Genomic DNA, 15,709 nt, shown 5'->3' with positions numbered 1-15,709 from the left:
GTCGCTGGGGGTGTGGTGGTGGTGGGGGGTCCGCTGGAGCCTGTACCTGCCGTACCTGCGGTACCTGCGGTGTCTGTGCTGAGTGGTGGTGGTAACCAGTTGAACTCCCTGGGTATCAGGGAACCTTTAACAACAAACACAAGTTTGGTCTCATCTGCGCAGATGCCAACTAGAAAGTGGATCTGTTTTAGTCAGTTCTGTTCTATTCTAATCTGGACATTWAAAAAAAAAAAAGATGACAAATTTTGAATTTGTCCCAGAAGTTATAGCGATAAAAAMCCCCCAATAATATTGTGATTTTGATACCATTTTCAAGTAATGATATGTCATAACAATAGAAAAACACATTCTCAAACATCAATAATAAACTTTAATTCCCAATGAAGATTGAACAATGAAATTGGAAGACATCTTAAATATGCAAAATAAATAAGCAAAACAACAGAAACGACAAATAAAATGAATGATTAAGTCTCTGTAAACAAAGCCATCCTTCAAAAAACAGCGCTAGTAAGAAGACGGAAGACTGTTGTACAGCTTTAAGAGAGRGAGAAAAGAGCAAAACGATAAATCATGCAAACGGAAATTATTGACCTTGTTTTCRTTTATTTATTTAAATGATTTATTATTTATTGCTTGACATTGTTGCACCGTTTTTACTTAAATTTGCTGGATTCCTTTAAAAAACCAAGCTTCTGAGACTAGGCCGTACATTTCCAACCATGCAGACGCCAGAGCACTGACTCTTAAGTTTAGCTGCTTAATGATGGCTGTTCGGTATCATTGTCCTGCTGGTACGTTGACGCTACTAATCATTATGCTCTGTTCTTATAGGTCTGAAAGCAGATTATGCRGACTRGTATTAAAGAAAAGTTACCAAACAGACAGACAGACTACAATCTTKTMTACAATATTCAGTCAAATTATGTTGGGAAATATAGCCATTGACACATAGACAGGTAGAAAAATAAACATCCATACATCCATCAAATTACGGTGTGTGGTAGGTGCCTATCAGCAGTGGTCACTGGACGAGTGGAAGGGTACACAGATATAGATATTCATTATATAAATTATGTCATTTACATCTATTGTAATTTTAATATTCTATTTTTTTATGACAAGTAAATTTCTAGATAGCTATCTAGCTGGCTAGCTAGATAGATAGATTTGCACTGTATACAAATCTCATCAAAAATAAAGTATATAAAAAAAAAAAAGGAATGCAACCACATCAGCGTCCAGTAGAACTGCAAAAGTTGTCTGACACTCGACGGGCCTGCAGAAAAAGTGTCCTAAAGCTTCCCAGGACAGTTCTTCCAACCGTTATGAAATTCTTAGAGAATATGACTCAGCAAAGGCCCCTTGATCCATCAGCAGGTGACGCAGCAATCCTTTTGAAGAACATCAATTTTGAATTCTTCTTACGTCTGGAAATTACTTGGAAGATGTAACTGCAATTACATCTTCCAAGTAACTGCAGTTGCATCAGATGCGTTACAGCAGAAACATATGGACCTGGCCACAGCCTGCACAACTGTTGAAGGGGTTCTACAGACACTGGAGCGTTGCAGATCAGAAGAAGAATTTGAGGAATTGTATAGGAAAGCCACAGAAAAAGATTCGACCCCCCCCTGAAGAAGTCAGTGGACACAGAGGAAAGTGCCAGCAAAGCTTTCTGCGGTTGGCACAGCCGCTTCTGATGACCATGTTTTCAGTACCTTGAAGGAGTCCTACCGTGCACAGGTATACTATGTTTCTGTAGACTCCATTACACAAGAGCTTCARAAACGGTTTAAGGGAGGAGATAATGCTACCTGGGAAATATTAAATGCCCTCCACTACCCTTATTGTCTGAGAAAAGTGGACCAAAGCAACAGTTCCTCCAAAAGCATTTYGAGCTCTAAAGATGCTCTGCCAGTTTTATGAAATTGATGACCAAGAAAAATTGCATACAGAGCTGAAGGTTTTTCACAGATCATATTTGGAGTTTTCATCTTTCAGTGCGTCATCCATGCTGTCTGTCATCAAAGAAAACAATGCTGATCTGGTTTTTCCCAACATGACTGGACTGTTGAAAACATATGCCACCTTACCAGTGTCAACAGCAACAGACAAAATATGTCTGGTGGTCCAGCTCTGATTTACATATCTKACATATCTTTACATATACTTTATTCATATAGATCACGGACTGCAAAATATGAGTCCACCGAGAGAAGCTCATCAAGCTGAAAGAAACGGTCCAAACAGATAAAAAGCTGTTTATTAATTAGTGTAGTGTAACTATATGGCAGTACGTCTTGCCATACTTTGCTAAAAAGCCTTTATCATCTATCTATCGGTGGAGAACGGCGGGATACTTGGGCCAGCTCAGGATGGAAGGTTGCAGGTGCATATTATCTCCTTCCCATTCCAATTTGAACAAGAACTTCATTTCCCAGGGTGCTCTGCGCCTCGCCCGACAAATCTGTGAAAATCCGAATGCGCCTGCGTATCCAGACGTGGCAACGGCATCATGGCCTCCTGGATCCGCTACAGGAGAAAGATGAGAGAGGCGACAATGTTCGCGCTGGTGCTGCTGGTGAGTGTGCTGGCCGTCTGTTTTGTGTCGCGGGAGCTGCACGAGCTCTGCGTGTCGCTCCGGCACGCGTGGGGGTGAGATAGCGCGCGGTGTTGCCTTTGGTGGAGGAGGAGAGGAAGGAATCTGAATCGGTCTCTCCAGCATGTCTCCTAGCCTCTCTCCGCGCAGGGGCTGCGGGAGGTGAAGTTGACAGCCGGTTGGTGAAGTTGGTGCCCACGCAGACCCCCGCTACTATTACCGTACAGTAACGGCGGGCATTGCCGCTAGGCTTGTGTGTTTACCTGCAGACAGAAGGCGGGTTCCTGGTCTCCAGTGCTCCTCTGCGGTGTCCGAACCGGCTGACGTTCATTGAAAACAGTAAAGTCACAGCCAGCTGAACCACTGGGATAGTTAACCTGTAACTTTTAGTTGTCCATACATATTTTCTACGTCGAGTTACAGAAGCAGTATTCAGCGTTTCAGGAGCTGCTCTGTTCTGTTCTGTTCAGTCCAGCCAGCTTGTCAGGCGGGGAAGTGAAAGTATGTAACTTTCACATTAGCATTCCGCATTATATCAGTGTTTAACAGAAGTGGCTTTTGGCAGCAGTCCTGTGGGCCTTGCTTGGTTTATGGAATAACTGGCAAGAAAATATGTGTTATCTCATATTGTAAGACCTGAGGAGAAAAAGCCTGGGATATAAGAATCTCAGCGGGTGCTACTAATGAGCTACATTTACTGAGTTACATTTGCTCGAGCAACTTTGAAATAAAAGTTGCTCAAGTAGCTTATTTTAAAGTTTTGGCTTTAAGAAGCTAAAACTTTAAAAGTAGTTTTACTGTATCATACATTTTACTTGAGTAGTACTGAGTACAAGTTTTGGCAGCTCTACCCGCCTCTGAAGAATCTTACGTTTTTGTTTCCTAAAATGACAGAAAATGATTGATATTTTCCATTTTCGAAATGTATTTTTCCGCCCTGTTTTGTTCAGTATACTGATTCAATCTGTGGCCTGTAATCTGGAACTGATAAAAACGCTTACTGTTTTATCTGTGACTGTATCTTAACAGCCTTCTTCAAAGGATATGTCACACGTAGTTCCTGTGACAGAAAACAACAGATAGCGGTTCGAAGAGTAGAGATGCATTCGTGAATGTGGCTGACTTTTTATTTTTATTTTTACTATATAATAAAAAGATGAACAAACGTTGTGGAAAATGTTGTTTTTTTTTCTTGTTCCTCATTCCTCCTTCATGACTTGCATTTGGAGCAAAGCTGGTGTCACCTCCGTGGTTGAGCGAGCAAGTTGTAGTAAAACAGGATTTTGCTATTTTTAAACAAAAAAGTGTTTTGTGGTTTCAATATCAGTACTGCTCAACCCACAAAAGCATTTCCTTATCAGTGTAGCACAATGTAAGGATAAATAAACTTTTGAACTCTTAAAAAAATGCGTTATCAAGACACATTGTTACTTCAATGTAAAAAAAAATTACTTTTAGTTCACAAATATGTTGTTTTTAGTTATGAAATTCCTCCAAAACTTGTGAATCGAGTCAAAAAGGGAAGTTGCTCGCTAATGTAAGGATTTGGGTGTAAATTAGAATGAGAAAGTTGATTTCAATTGAATTTTGTTTTTCTAAAATGAATGAAACATAGAGGCTAAAATAACAATATAAAAAACAATAATAAAAAAAAAAACTAATCCCAAAACAGAATTTCTTAAAGACATCTGTTAACACGGCCATTGAAAATGCATGAAATGTGATGGATTCGGTTTGGTTATACAGGCTGGTATTCATGCAGCTGTAAACCAATCTTTAAAACAAACATGCTTTCCGGGTATGCTTCCTGTATGCTGCAGCTTTGACAGACTGTTGATGCATGGGTGTTTCTGTAAACTCATCTCTGTATGCTTTTGGGCAGTGGCAGTGTTTGTTGTCTTGGCGACGGGCCACTGCTCTTTGGAGCTGAAAGACGTCCATTTGTATAAAGTTGGAGTGCTCACTCTCAGCTATAGTTGACAGAGTGAATATCAGCAGTAGATGATGCAGGAAAGATGGTTAGGGGACGTAAAATCAACTTGGTAAGTAGGAAATATTGGGTTTTTAATACTTTTATTGATCATCTCTTGTCCCAATCCTGGTTTTGAATGGTAATGTTGACCCTTAAGGCGAAGAAAATGAAGGTTCATTTTTATGCAGGAATGTATATGGAATAAGGACAATTTTCTTGTTTCCGGAGTTTTGAGATTTCTCCCGTTTACATGTTGTGACTACATCAATATCGGTCCATGGAGATTAATCATCATGGTGAAAGGATTATTGTTTAACTCGCAATACAAAGAGAACAGGGTGCGTTTGCTTTTCAGTAAAGACATCATCGTCATTACAGTCCTTGAATATCCAGATCAATGGGGACCCTATTGAACAAGCATCACATGAAAAATATTTAGGAATAATTTTGGATGCTCAGTTAAATTTTAGGAGCCATGTTGATAAATTAAGCAAAACTGCTAGATCAAATATAAACCGTTATAAAATTATTAGAAATTAACACTTCACTCTGCAGAGATGTTTTTGAATTCAATGATCCTCACATCTTTCCTATGGAGCTACAGTCTGGTCTCAGACTAGTCAAACTATACTCAAACCATTAGCAAGTCTCTATAATCGGGCTTTAAAGGTTTTATATCAAAAGCCAATCAGATTCCTTCATTGTCGCATTTTGGCTAAATTTGCCATTTTGGATTTTGACAGTTTTATAAATGATCTTTTAAAATTGACTTTTAAGTGTTTAGACGGATATGCACCTACACCATTAAGCGATTGCATAGAGACTGCAGGGCAATAGCAGATCTACCAGAGCGACTTTAGATGGAAATTGTAAGGTCCCCTTTCGAAGAACCACTTGTGCTCTCTGTCTGTGAGAGGACTTGCAGTTTGGTACTCACTTCCTGTTGATTTAAAGTCTGTAACCGGTTTTAGTACGTTCATAAAACAAACAAAACTCTGGTTATGTCAAAAATGGAACTGTATCCATTTTTGATGTTTTGTTTGTAAATGCTGTCAATATTATGTTGTGCTATTTTAAATAATTATCACTTACATTTTTTTAAAGGTACTGTTTAAAAGCGAATCAAGGGACAAGTGCTGCGAATTAGCTGTTGCTAAAAGCACTACGATGCAAACATGGGACTGCTGTTTTGTTCAGTTTGTCTGTCGATGTGTGTCTGTCCCTATCAAATAAACGTAATAATATTAGATCTAACCATGTTTTTGGACTGTGGCTTTTCATTTATGACATCTTGAAAAGCCAGTAAAGTCGCAGAAAGGGATGAAGTGACTACAATACATATCTGTATTGGTTTGGTAAGTCAACTGAATCAAAATTAATAAACGACTTTTGTTTCCGTTTGTTTCTGTAGGATTAAGGGAAGCTGTGGTCGTGTGGTATCTGTTTGGTCATTGGCCGTGATGTCAACAATCGTTTCTTTTTCATGGTGTTGAAAGAGTAGAGAAAAATATGTAATATTGGCTAATGTTGGCCATAAAAGCAATATAAACATCGGCTGTTGACATTGGCCAACATATTTCCATCAGTGCATCCCTTTTTGCAAGTATTATTTATTTGTTTAAGCACAACCAAACACTAGAAATGCAACCTAAGATTACTCTGGACTGACATAAGTGGTCATAACACTTCCACATATTGTGTATAAAAAAAAGCAGATTATTCGAGTGACTACGAAGTGTAGTGGGACAAGGTTTGTATGGAGAGTTCAGGAGTTTTACCAATCGGATAAGGTCAAGGATTATTCGTCAATGCAATCAATAATAAAACATTGTTGTTCAAAGAAAAACTCATGTTTAATTATAAACCACCAGAGATGGTTGGATTAATGCTTTTTTATGCTGCTTTCCACAGACATTCACAAAAATCTAAAATGTAAACTTGGAGAAAAAAAAATTGCAGAACATTTAGAGGCACCTAAATCCAATTATACATAAAATCCAAAAATAAAATGTATGCAAGGTAATAGAAATAAAACTCGATACAGAAACCAGATTAAAGTAATTTAAAAATATATATATATAGTAATCCAATACATCAAACAGGTTACAGCCGATAATTAAATTGTTCGTGTCTAATGCTGCATTTGTGTAACTGATAAGGTATGGGTATTAACCATATTGACAGAAAAGCTAAAACAACTGCAAAGCATTCAACTATAGACGGATATCTCAAGAGAAAAGGTAAGTCAAAAATGTCCACTAACCATTCTATATAACTGTAGGGCATAGGATGTACATTTCATTGTAGTGGGCAAACAGTGAATGTTTAATTCACCTGTTGCCGTAGTTTTTCGCTTTTTAAATATCCCAATAAATGTGCGATTGCAGAAACAGATGCAGGCGTGGTTTTAAACAAAGGATCTCTGCTGTTAAGAATGTGATTAGGAAAGAAACGGCTCGGCAAAACAAGTGGCTGAGATAGTTTGAAGGCATACAGATCAACAGCTGTTGGAGCATTCAAAATTCACTTCCTGCTGAAAGTCGAGGAAGATACTTGAGAAACATTAAGGTGATTTGTGTTGAAGCTACAGACGGAGAATGGTTATCTTCTGTTCTCATGGCATCCCGTTTTGCTTTTTATTGCAGAGCACGCAGCACACCTTATATAGCAGATAAGACTAGGAAAGGAACGCTTCACTCAGTTTTAAAAGGACATTTAAACAAACAATGGGCTTGAGATAAAAGCATCAGTTTTTCGATGACATTTAGCGTTGTCTCACTGGGTCTGGTTGCTCCACTGCACTGTAATCTGCTTAATAACCAGATGGCAGAGATTCATTCACTTTGTTTTTTCTTTTATATCATGTAACGTTGTGAAAAAAAAAGAAAAGAACAAGTCAAAATGTTTGGAGAGCAGCGTAACAGCTCGATATAATCCATCGACGGGGAAAAAACAAAATGTAATTTGGAACTTAAATTTGCAGCGTTTCTCTTGTGTTTAAGTATTCCCGCATGTCCTATCGTGGGTAACAACGTGAAAAATTACTTTAACGGCTATGCTAAATTGTGGCGCCCTCCTTATCTTTTCCAGCATTGATCTGCTTCGCGGCAGTCAGTCACTCCGACCTGCGTCTCGTGCTAGGCCGTGTGGCGATAGTAAGGACAAAGGCACCACCATTGTAGCGGCTCTCACGGCCAAGTGTTGCGTTAGATATCCTCGCCTGGTGAGACTGCAAAGCAAAGCGTTCAGTTCACGGTCCGAGGTGTGAACCCAATGTGAAATGCATAAAACCAGAACAGTGTCACATGGTGTTAATAGACACTTTAGTAATTCATCTTACGGCTTTACTTCTCTTTAACTGAAAATGTGGCACAGATATAGAACATATCCATGATGAGGTATTTTTATTTTATTTTTTTATCTGAACAGGATTGATTGGAAGATGGTGACCTTTTGTGTCATATCATGTGAAATAGATCGTAATTTATGGTTATGATAAATGAAATGATGAGTCAGCCTTTTCCTGCTCCAAAACGTCACGCTGATGTTTCTCTGTGTGGATTAAGGATTTGACATGTTCCTGGAAAATTGTCTCTTACGTCATGACAAATGTTTCTTTTGAGATGTTTAAACGGCCAGATGGTGTAACTTCCTCTCCGACCCCAAAAGGGTGGGGCATCCCTGAGTTCTTTGAGAGATAGCAAGTTTTGATTTGGAAAACCAAATTGTACTTATAGTCTCTTAAAAAAAAGTCTTTTCACCCCTTGGATAAATACTTTGCAGAACTGTCTTCTAGTTGAGGCTGCAGGTCTACCAGATTTACTAAAACCTTTATTCTTTTTTTGCCTAATGGCTCAAATGGAGTCAAGATTGCATAGATAACATATTTAAACGTAAAATTTCAAGTCTGGCTACTTCTTCCCAATTGAATCAGTCAAGATGCTGACTGTATATTTTGACATCAATTACTCCATTTTAGTTCAAGCTGTGTGCTCATGGTGGTTGTTTTGCTGAGAGACGAACATTTGCACAAGTCTTAAGTCTTATGTGGCTCGTAGAATCCATTTCCAGTTAATCTTCCCATTAACTCTGACTTGCTAAAGAAAAGCTTCCCCACATCAAGCTGCTACCACAAACATTGCTAGACAGTGGTGATGGTGTGGTCAAGGAGTGTTTGATTTCCGTCATTCCTGCCATCTTGTTTGCAGAGCAGAACGTTCAGTTTGGGTCTTACCAGAGCACCCGTTTCTCATGTTTGATGTGCTCCTAGATGGCTTATTGGAAACTAAAACACAAGTGTTTATAGCTTGTTTTCTTTTCATAAATTAAAGCCAGATTTGTGGCGTGCATATTTAACAGATGTTATAGTAGGATTTTTTTTTCTCTTAAATGCTTCTCTTGTATAGCCAAAGTACATCCAAAAGTCGACTAAATTCACTCTTCAGAAACCAAATATAYCTTCAGTTACCTTATTGATCAGGTAATAAACTGSAAGTAAAGCCTGATGGCCCGCCAGGCTTATAATACACTGGGTAAAACCCTGTGTATGAAGATATATTTGATGTTTGAACTATTAAAATAGGCAGTTATTAGTGTTTTTAGAGGGGATCTGAAGTATTCRTTGATTTCAATTGTGGTAACCCCCACAAATACTGGGTGTCCATTGTATTACAGCCACCGTACTTAATTTCATAACATCTTTACTATTTTYATAATGTGTATTACAATTACCAGTAAAGTTCATCATTAGAAAACCATTTCACTATCTTTTCTTGACTTGTTTTTCCCCAGTTAAACAGTGAAACGCTCAATATTCTTTTGAACCATTACCACATCGTTCAGAGCCACTCAGGAGTTCTCCATGGAACGCCTCAGAGCTGCAGCYCTTACAGTATTAGATGTGAGATGGTGAACAAAGATCCATCAGAGATATTTGACTGACTGGATGATTTTAACGTAGAAGCTTTGAAAATCATCCACTAATCCACCTTGTAAAAATAATGTAATAAAAGGCTTACCGGGCTCAAAGTTATCGATTACGTTGTCATTGGTAAAAAAAAAAAATGTCCGGCGGGGCCGTGCTCGGCTTGTATAAATCAATCCGCATGTCGTTATGGCCAGTGCGCTCCCGGATGCATTCATTTCAGCTATGAATGAATCCGTTTCTGCCTCCGTATGCATGAACTGCTTGGAGATAAAGCCTTAGATGAAATCATGAGCATTGCAGCAATTCTGCTTCTGAATTGGCCTGTCACTTACCATGTATAATGGAGAAACTGTCAGCCCCCTGTTTTTTTATTTTTATTTTTAATCATTGTACATCTGTCACTGAAGGATGACACACACCATTCAGCCGATGGAAGACATTTTATCACAGCCATCTGCAACCGCTGCCTTGACGATGACTACGGTGTCGTTCTTCGGTGCCTCAGTTTTAGGAGGAGGCGCMGGMGCTCTGAATATTTCATGTTACAGTGTTTTAGAGCTGTTCCACATTAATGGAACAAGACACTTCAGCAGCAGGCTGTTTATCTCTCCACAACCTTGATGTGTTGAAAGAGCATTTGAACATGTCAGACTAAGTAATTCATAATGAATATGTGAGCAACAACAACAAAAAAAAGGCTACTTGGGCTAGCATAATTCTAATTAGTGTCGATTGTTAAATTTCTGTTCTAGTGGGTTCATTAAAATGTGGTTTCCTAAGAATAAAACGCCCACACCTGTGGTTAAAAGGTTTAAAAAATGCTTTCTCTGTTGAATTTGCGCCCTAATGGATGAAAGAGGCAGGTTTATGCATGGAGGGGTTTTAGTAATTTATAATGAATTCTGATAACTACCTTCATAGCAATTAGGCTCTTTTGAAAGAAACACACTGTATTCCTCTGATTATAGATATTTGAAGTGCGTCTTCTCTGGTTCTTGTCAAATTCAAGTATAACTCCTTATTAAGTCTGGTAGAGGCTGTGGTGAGTGTGGGAGGAAGACAGCATATTTCTTTCACATACTGGGATTAGATTCTCTGCAACGTAAACGTAGACCCCAAGAATGAATTGTAGAAGATTTTTGAAGAAATTTGAACAGGGCCWGCCAAAGTGTGCCCAATCRGAGTTGACTYGTGGTTGCTAAAACTTTACAAGACCAACTGATTGCAGTAATGTAAAAGGTGCAAAATATTGAATAAAATGTTTTGCTGCATGACTGGCTTTATTTTCACTCTTACATTTAACTACATGACACGCAAAATTACAAGTGGATCGCCAATATTTTCTCCAAGTGTAGCTACTGCTAATGTTAATGCACTGTGCTAATGTTTGCAAAAGTAAAAATCAGATGTTTTCTACGTGGCACCAGAAAACGCGCTCATCTCTTGGCAACAGATTAATAACAAATGTTATTGTTCAAAAAACATAAGATTTCTTCTCTTTTGAAATACTACTCATGCTACTTAAAAATGAATTGTGCAGTTACTGAATTTTTCAGAAAGGTGAATGTTTTTTTTTGTCAATGGTGGTGAATATATTATGAAACAGACATTCAACACAAAAGTAAAAATCTGATTAAAACTTCGTGGAACTTTGTTTCCAGAAAATGCACTCATTTCTTAGCAACAGATTAACAACAAATACTGTTTTTGTTTAAAAAGAAAACAATTTTTTTTTCTGCTCCTTTGAAATACTTTATCTTATACTTCTTAACAAGAAGTGTGCATTTAGCGAATTTTGCAGAAAAGTGAAAATGTTTTTTTTTTTTTTGTTGTCATTGGTAAATTATATTATAGAACAGACATTCAACACAAAAGTTTAAATCTGATTCATGCTTCGTGGCAGTTCGTTACAAAAAAATGTTCATCTCTTAATACCAAATTAATAATAAGTAATATTGTATATAAAACMTAAGCTCTTCTAAAATACTGCTYATCTRCTTAGACACAAAAAATTTACATTTGGTAAATTTKGCAAAAGTAGAAATCRGATGTTTGCTTCGTGGCTCCTCGTTACCAGAAACGTGCTCATCTCTTAGCAACAGATTACCAACAAATATTATTGTTAAAAAAAACATAAGATTTCTTCTGCTCTTTTGAAATGCTACTTAACTTGCACTACTTACTACTTAACAAGAATTGTGCAGTTGGTGAATTTTTCAGAAAAGTGAAAATGTGTTTTTGTGATTGGTGGTATAAGACGGAATTCAACACTATAGTAAAAATCTGATTTATACTTTGTGGCAGTTCGTTACCAGAAAAAACGCTAATTTCTTAACACCAAATTAATCATTGTTTATAAAATATAAGTTGTTTTGAAATACTGCTTATCTCCTTTGACACAAGAAATTTACAGTTTGGTAAGTTTTGCAAAAGTAGAAATYGGATGTTTGCTTCATGGCCCTTGGTTACTGATGTGCTCATTCATCTCTTAGCAACAGATAGTCAAMAAATATTGTTATTGTTCAAAAACATAAGATTTCTTCTGCTCTTTTAAAATCTGTGTGGCTGTGACAGCATGGTGCAGCATTCATAGCACCACAAACACAAATGTTCTTCAAAATTGTTCCTGTTTGAAATGGACTACTTCAGGACGCCACTTTCTTAAAATACTGTGATTTGTACCACTGAGCTGCACACCTGAAGTGCATTTAATTATATTTTCTAAATTAACAATATTTACYGATGTTCTCATAAAGTGAATGTAGGAGAAAATGGCAAAAAAAAAAAAATTTCTGATCATACCTTCAGTTTTTTTTTATTTACCATGAATAACTGAAATTAAGAATGACAACCAAGTCAAAATTTCTATCATAATAAATGATATGTTAGATAGCCACCCTTATCACTTATGCACACATATTCATTGGAGCTGACAATATAACACTCGTCTTTTCTAGCAGCCATTGTGCAGTGGTTTTAGCTGTACRATGACCAAACACACTTGTTAGCTAAKGCTGAAGTGAGCAAAGCTCTGCTTGGGTTGGTGAGGGTCCGCGCTCAGCTGGGGTGACTTAATTGTGACTTGATAATCTGGAGGTTTTTGCAATGGCTCGTTTTCCAGACATCTACTGAACATTTGATTATTAGCACTTGGACTCTTTCTAGAAGCAGCAAAGACCCAAATGGAAGTACAAGAACGTGCAAAAGCACAACATTGCATCTTCAAGAGTTAAGGAACAATTGTACTCCTGACTGGGAATCRAGTCAAAATGAAGGAAGCTTATTTCCTGTGGGACTTGGATGTTCCTCTTCTCTCCTCATCTCATTCTAATCTAGCTCCTGTTGCCACTGACTGATAACCRCAGACTGCTCTCCTCTGGAACATGTCCCCTAGCCAGCCACTAATGAGACTACTCTTTGCCAAGTGTTCCCCTCTTGGCTCCCATACAGACACAGAAACATCTTATGTTTACCTTGTTGGCACGGCTACTTAATCACTTGCACACAGGTGACAAAAACACCACACCTGAGCACAAATTATACTTGGTAAGACTAATGGCGTACCTTTCGTGTTGCCATGTGGCCGGATGCAGCGGTTGGCACTTTCTACGAGCTGAAAGCGATTCTCAACCGAGCTGTAGTCACAAAGGTTGTTTTTTTTATTTTTTTTTTATTTAATAAACATGACTTGTGTGTGAGTTTCCTACAAGTGCTAATGTATATTGGTTGTAAGCCTGTGAAGAAATGCTAATTTTTAATAAGTGCGGAAAGCCTTCCATTACTCTATTTTTTTTTTTTAAACAAACCCACAGATTCGCTTTTGTTTTCTGCATTTTTTTTTTTTTTGAGGGCCATAGATTTGTGCTAATCTTTAAATTGTACTTTGATGTAAGTTTCCGCCACTCATTTAAGATTCACAGCACTCGCACCTAAGAGGGGGAAATCTCGTTAGAAATTAAAGTAGAAAATGAGGCTGACAGGTGCTTGTTTTCATTCCGGGTGATATCACTCATCAGGCCGCTGGATCCGCTAAGCGCGCAGACAATGTTCGGTGTCCAATTTAGTTCTCCGTAGGCAGAAACGGAGCGCTTTTTAATGAATGGTGATGGCGCGCAGAGGATTAGAATGCAAAGAAATGGCTTCATGTGGCTGGAGTGTAATCAGTCTTCTTTTTCTTTAGTCATCTTTGATTAAAGTCCAATCCACACGGTTTCACACTATTTGCTCAGTTACTGGTAATTGTGAAGGCGCAGGACCTGCCTGTTGCAGGTTTTGAAGTCACTTATTTTTTTTCAGTACTGTCGCCTTAAGAAGTCGCTTGTGTTCTTCTGTTATTAATGTTGTGTAAAATGTGAATTAAAAGTATTTTTGTTCCCTCATCAAAACAAATTACTTTAACGTACTTTGCGTTTGGAAGTTTTTAATTTTTTTTATTTCAGCATATACATACATCATTTTTATACACATATATATTAAAAGAAAAAGGATTAAAAAAAACGTATTTTATCTATATGTAATTAAAGAGGCAGTTGATACGATATTCTCAGCAAATGTCAATAACAAACSGACAGCAGATGCCAAAGAAAAGTATTTACATTTCTGTATTGGGGCTGTTATTGATTAAAAAACAAACTTMAGTGATCATAAAGGAGTACATTTCTACCAAAAACCATGTTTGCAAAAAATTTGATATTCTCTGAGTAAACGCATGTATTTACAATATTAATAGGACATTCTCTTACATTGTAAAGTTTGCATGAAAAAACTGGCATTTTCTGAGATTGTGGATTCAGAGATGAAACGCCAAATGTCGTCTCAGTTCTTATGAATAATTGGATAGAACGGCGTCTCCCAGGTGCGGACGCGATTCAGACGAGTTGCAGCTWCTTCCTCGCCGTCTCAGGCGGATCTCATGGCGATCTGACCTCCTGAGATGTCGTTTTGATTCTGGAAAGGAGTCAGAATCTATTACTTACACTTTTGAAAATGTCCTGTTACCAATCTTCTAAATTTACTACTTATACCTTAAGGACGTCCATTTTTTGGTCGGAACTTTTGGTCTCTGACTTTTATAGTGTCAGAGAACTTATTAAAGTTTTTTTTTTTTTTTCTCTGATGATACTCTGTCTTACAAATTTCTGAAYTGACGATGTCGGGGAACGTCCTCGTTTTATAATATCTGCCTTTAATCCTGGGAACTTTTTTTTCCCCCCTCACTTTTATGGCTTTTCGACATCAGAGAATAAASTTTTATGGCAGAAATCCATGCACATTACTTATTTATGTTTCTTTGCAATGGTCCTAATATTCCGTAAGTATTAAACACACAAAGAAAGGGAGTGTTTGAAGCCACGGTGACCATGAGAAAACACTTGTTACTTGTACAGCAGTAWYAAGTGTTTTTATGTACAAGTTTCATAAATGAGCGGTTTCTTTGTGCTTTTCTTAGTGAAAGTAGATCCTTGCCTTAAATCTGATATTTCCAAAAAGAGGCAGACAAATTCACATCTTCTTTACTGTGATATGTTTAAACTTCCTCTCGTAGCTCGATCAAACACAGACATTGTTCCTCTTGTAGAAAATACATTTCTCTTTTCAAATACTTTCTAGCATCTAATGAAAAATCCCTAGGTGTGTCCGGAAGCTTCTTTTTTACGGGGCAAGAAACCTTCCTCCTCCCTAAGAAATARTAAATTCAGGCATTGATTTCCTTCTGATGCAATGCTCAAAATGTTGAAGTTGTGTTCAGGCGTAGGAGGAAATGGGATAAATTAGGATTTTGGCTTTCGGGTTCAGGACGTTTTTCTTTCAGCGAGTGTAACATTTAATCACCAGTTGTGTGTGTGTGTGTGTGTGTGTTTTGTGTGTGCTTCCCCAGATGCTGATGCTGTCGTCGTCGCTGGCAGCCGTGAAGGTGTCTCCTCTCATAGACAAAGTCAGCGACCACAAAGACTTCAAGAAGCTGCTCAGGACGAGAACCAATGTCCTGGTGCTCTACACTAAGACAGGTTGGAAACGGCAGCTGCACACTCTGAATCCTTAAGTTTGTTCAGCCGACAGGTTTTCCAGTGTAGCTGCTAGCTGCAGTYTGACATCTTTCATTGGYTTTTGTTCAATGCATGTTTACAACCCTTTGAGTTTCAAAAGTCGAGGATTTGCCAGATTTTTTTTTTTTGCCTTTTAGAAAGTTTCAAACTTTGAAAATGTT

General features: G+C 37.9%; 1 protein-coding gene across 1 annotated transcript in view; it reads left to right on the top strand.

The window, feature by feature from the left end:
* Positions 1-2,242: 2,242 nt before the first annotated feature.
* Positions 2,243-15,709, top strand: part of pdia5 (protein disulfide isomerase family A, member 5) — a 65,106-nt gene continuing 51,639 nt past the window's right edge. Inside the window, exons 1-2 of the mRNA XM_008435393.2 lie at positions 2,243-2,584; positions 15,380-15,509. Of these exons, the coding sequence (XP_008433615.1) occupies positions 2,519-2,584; positions 15,380-15,509 (196 nt within the window). The 5' untranslated portion in view covers positions 2,243-2,518. The remainder of the gene's footprint in view (positions 2,585-15,379; positions 15,510-15,709) is intronic.

This window comes from Poecilia reticulata, linkage group LG2 (genome assembly GCF_000633615.1).
Source record: "Poecilia reticulata strain Guanapo linkage group LG2, Guppy_female_1.0+MT, whole genome shotgun sequence".
Classification (NCBI taxonomy): domain Eukaryota; kingdom Metazoa; phylum Chordata; class Actinopteri; order Cyprinodontiformes; family Poeciliidae; genus Poecilia; species Poecilia reticulata.
This window is presented reverse-complemented; position numbering and strand designations above follow the sequence as displayed.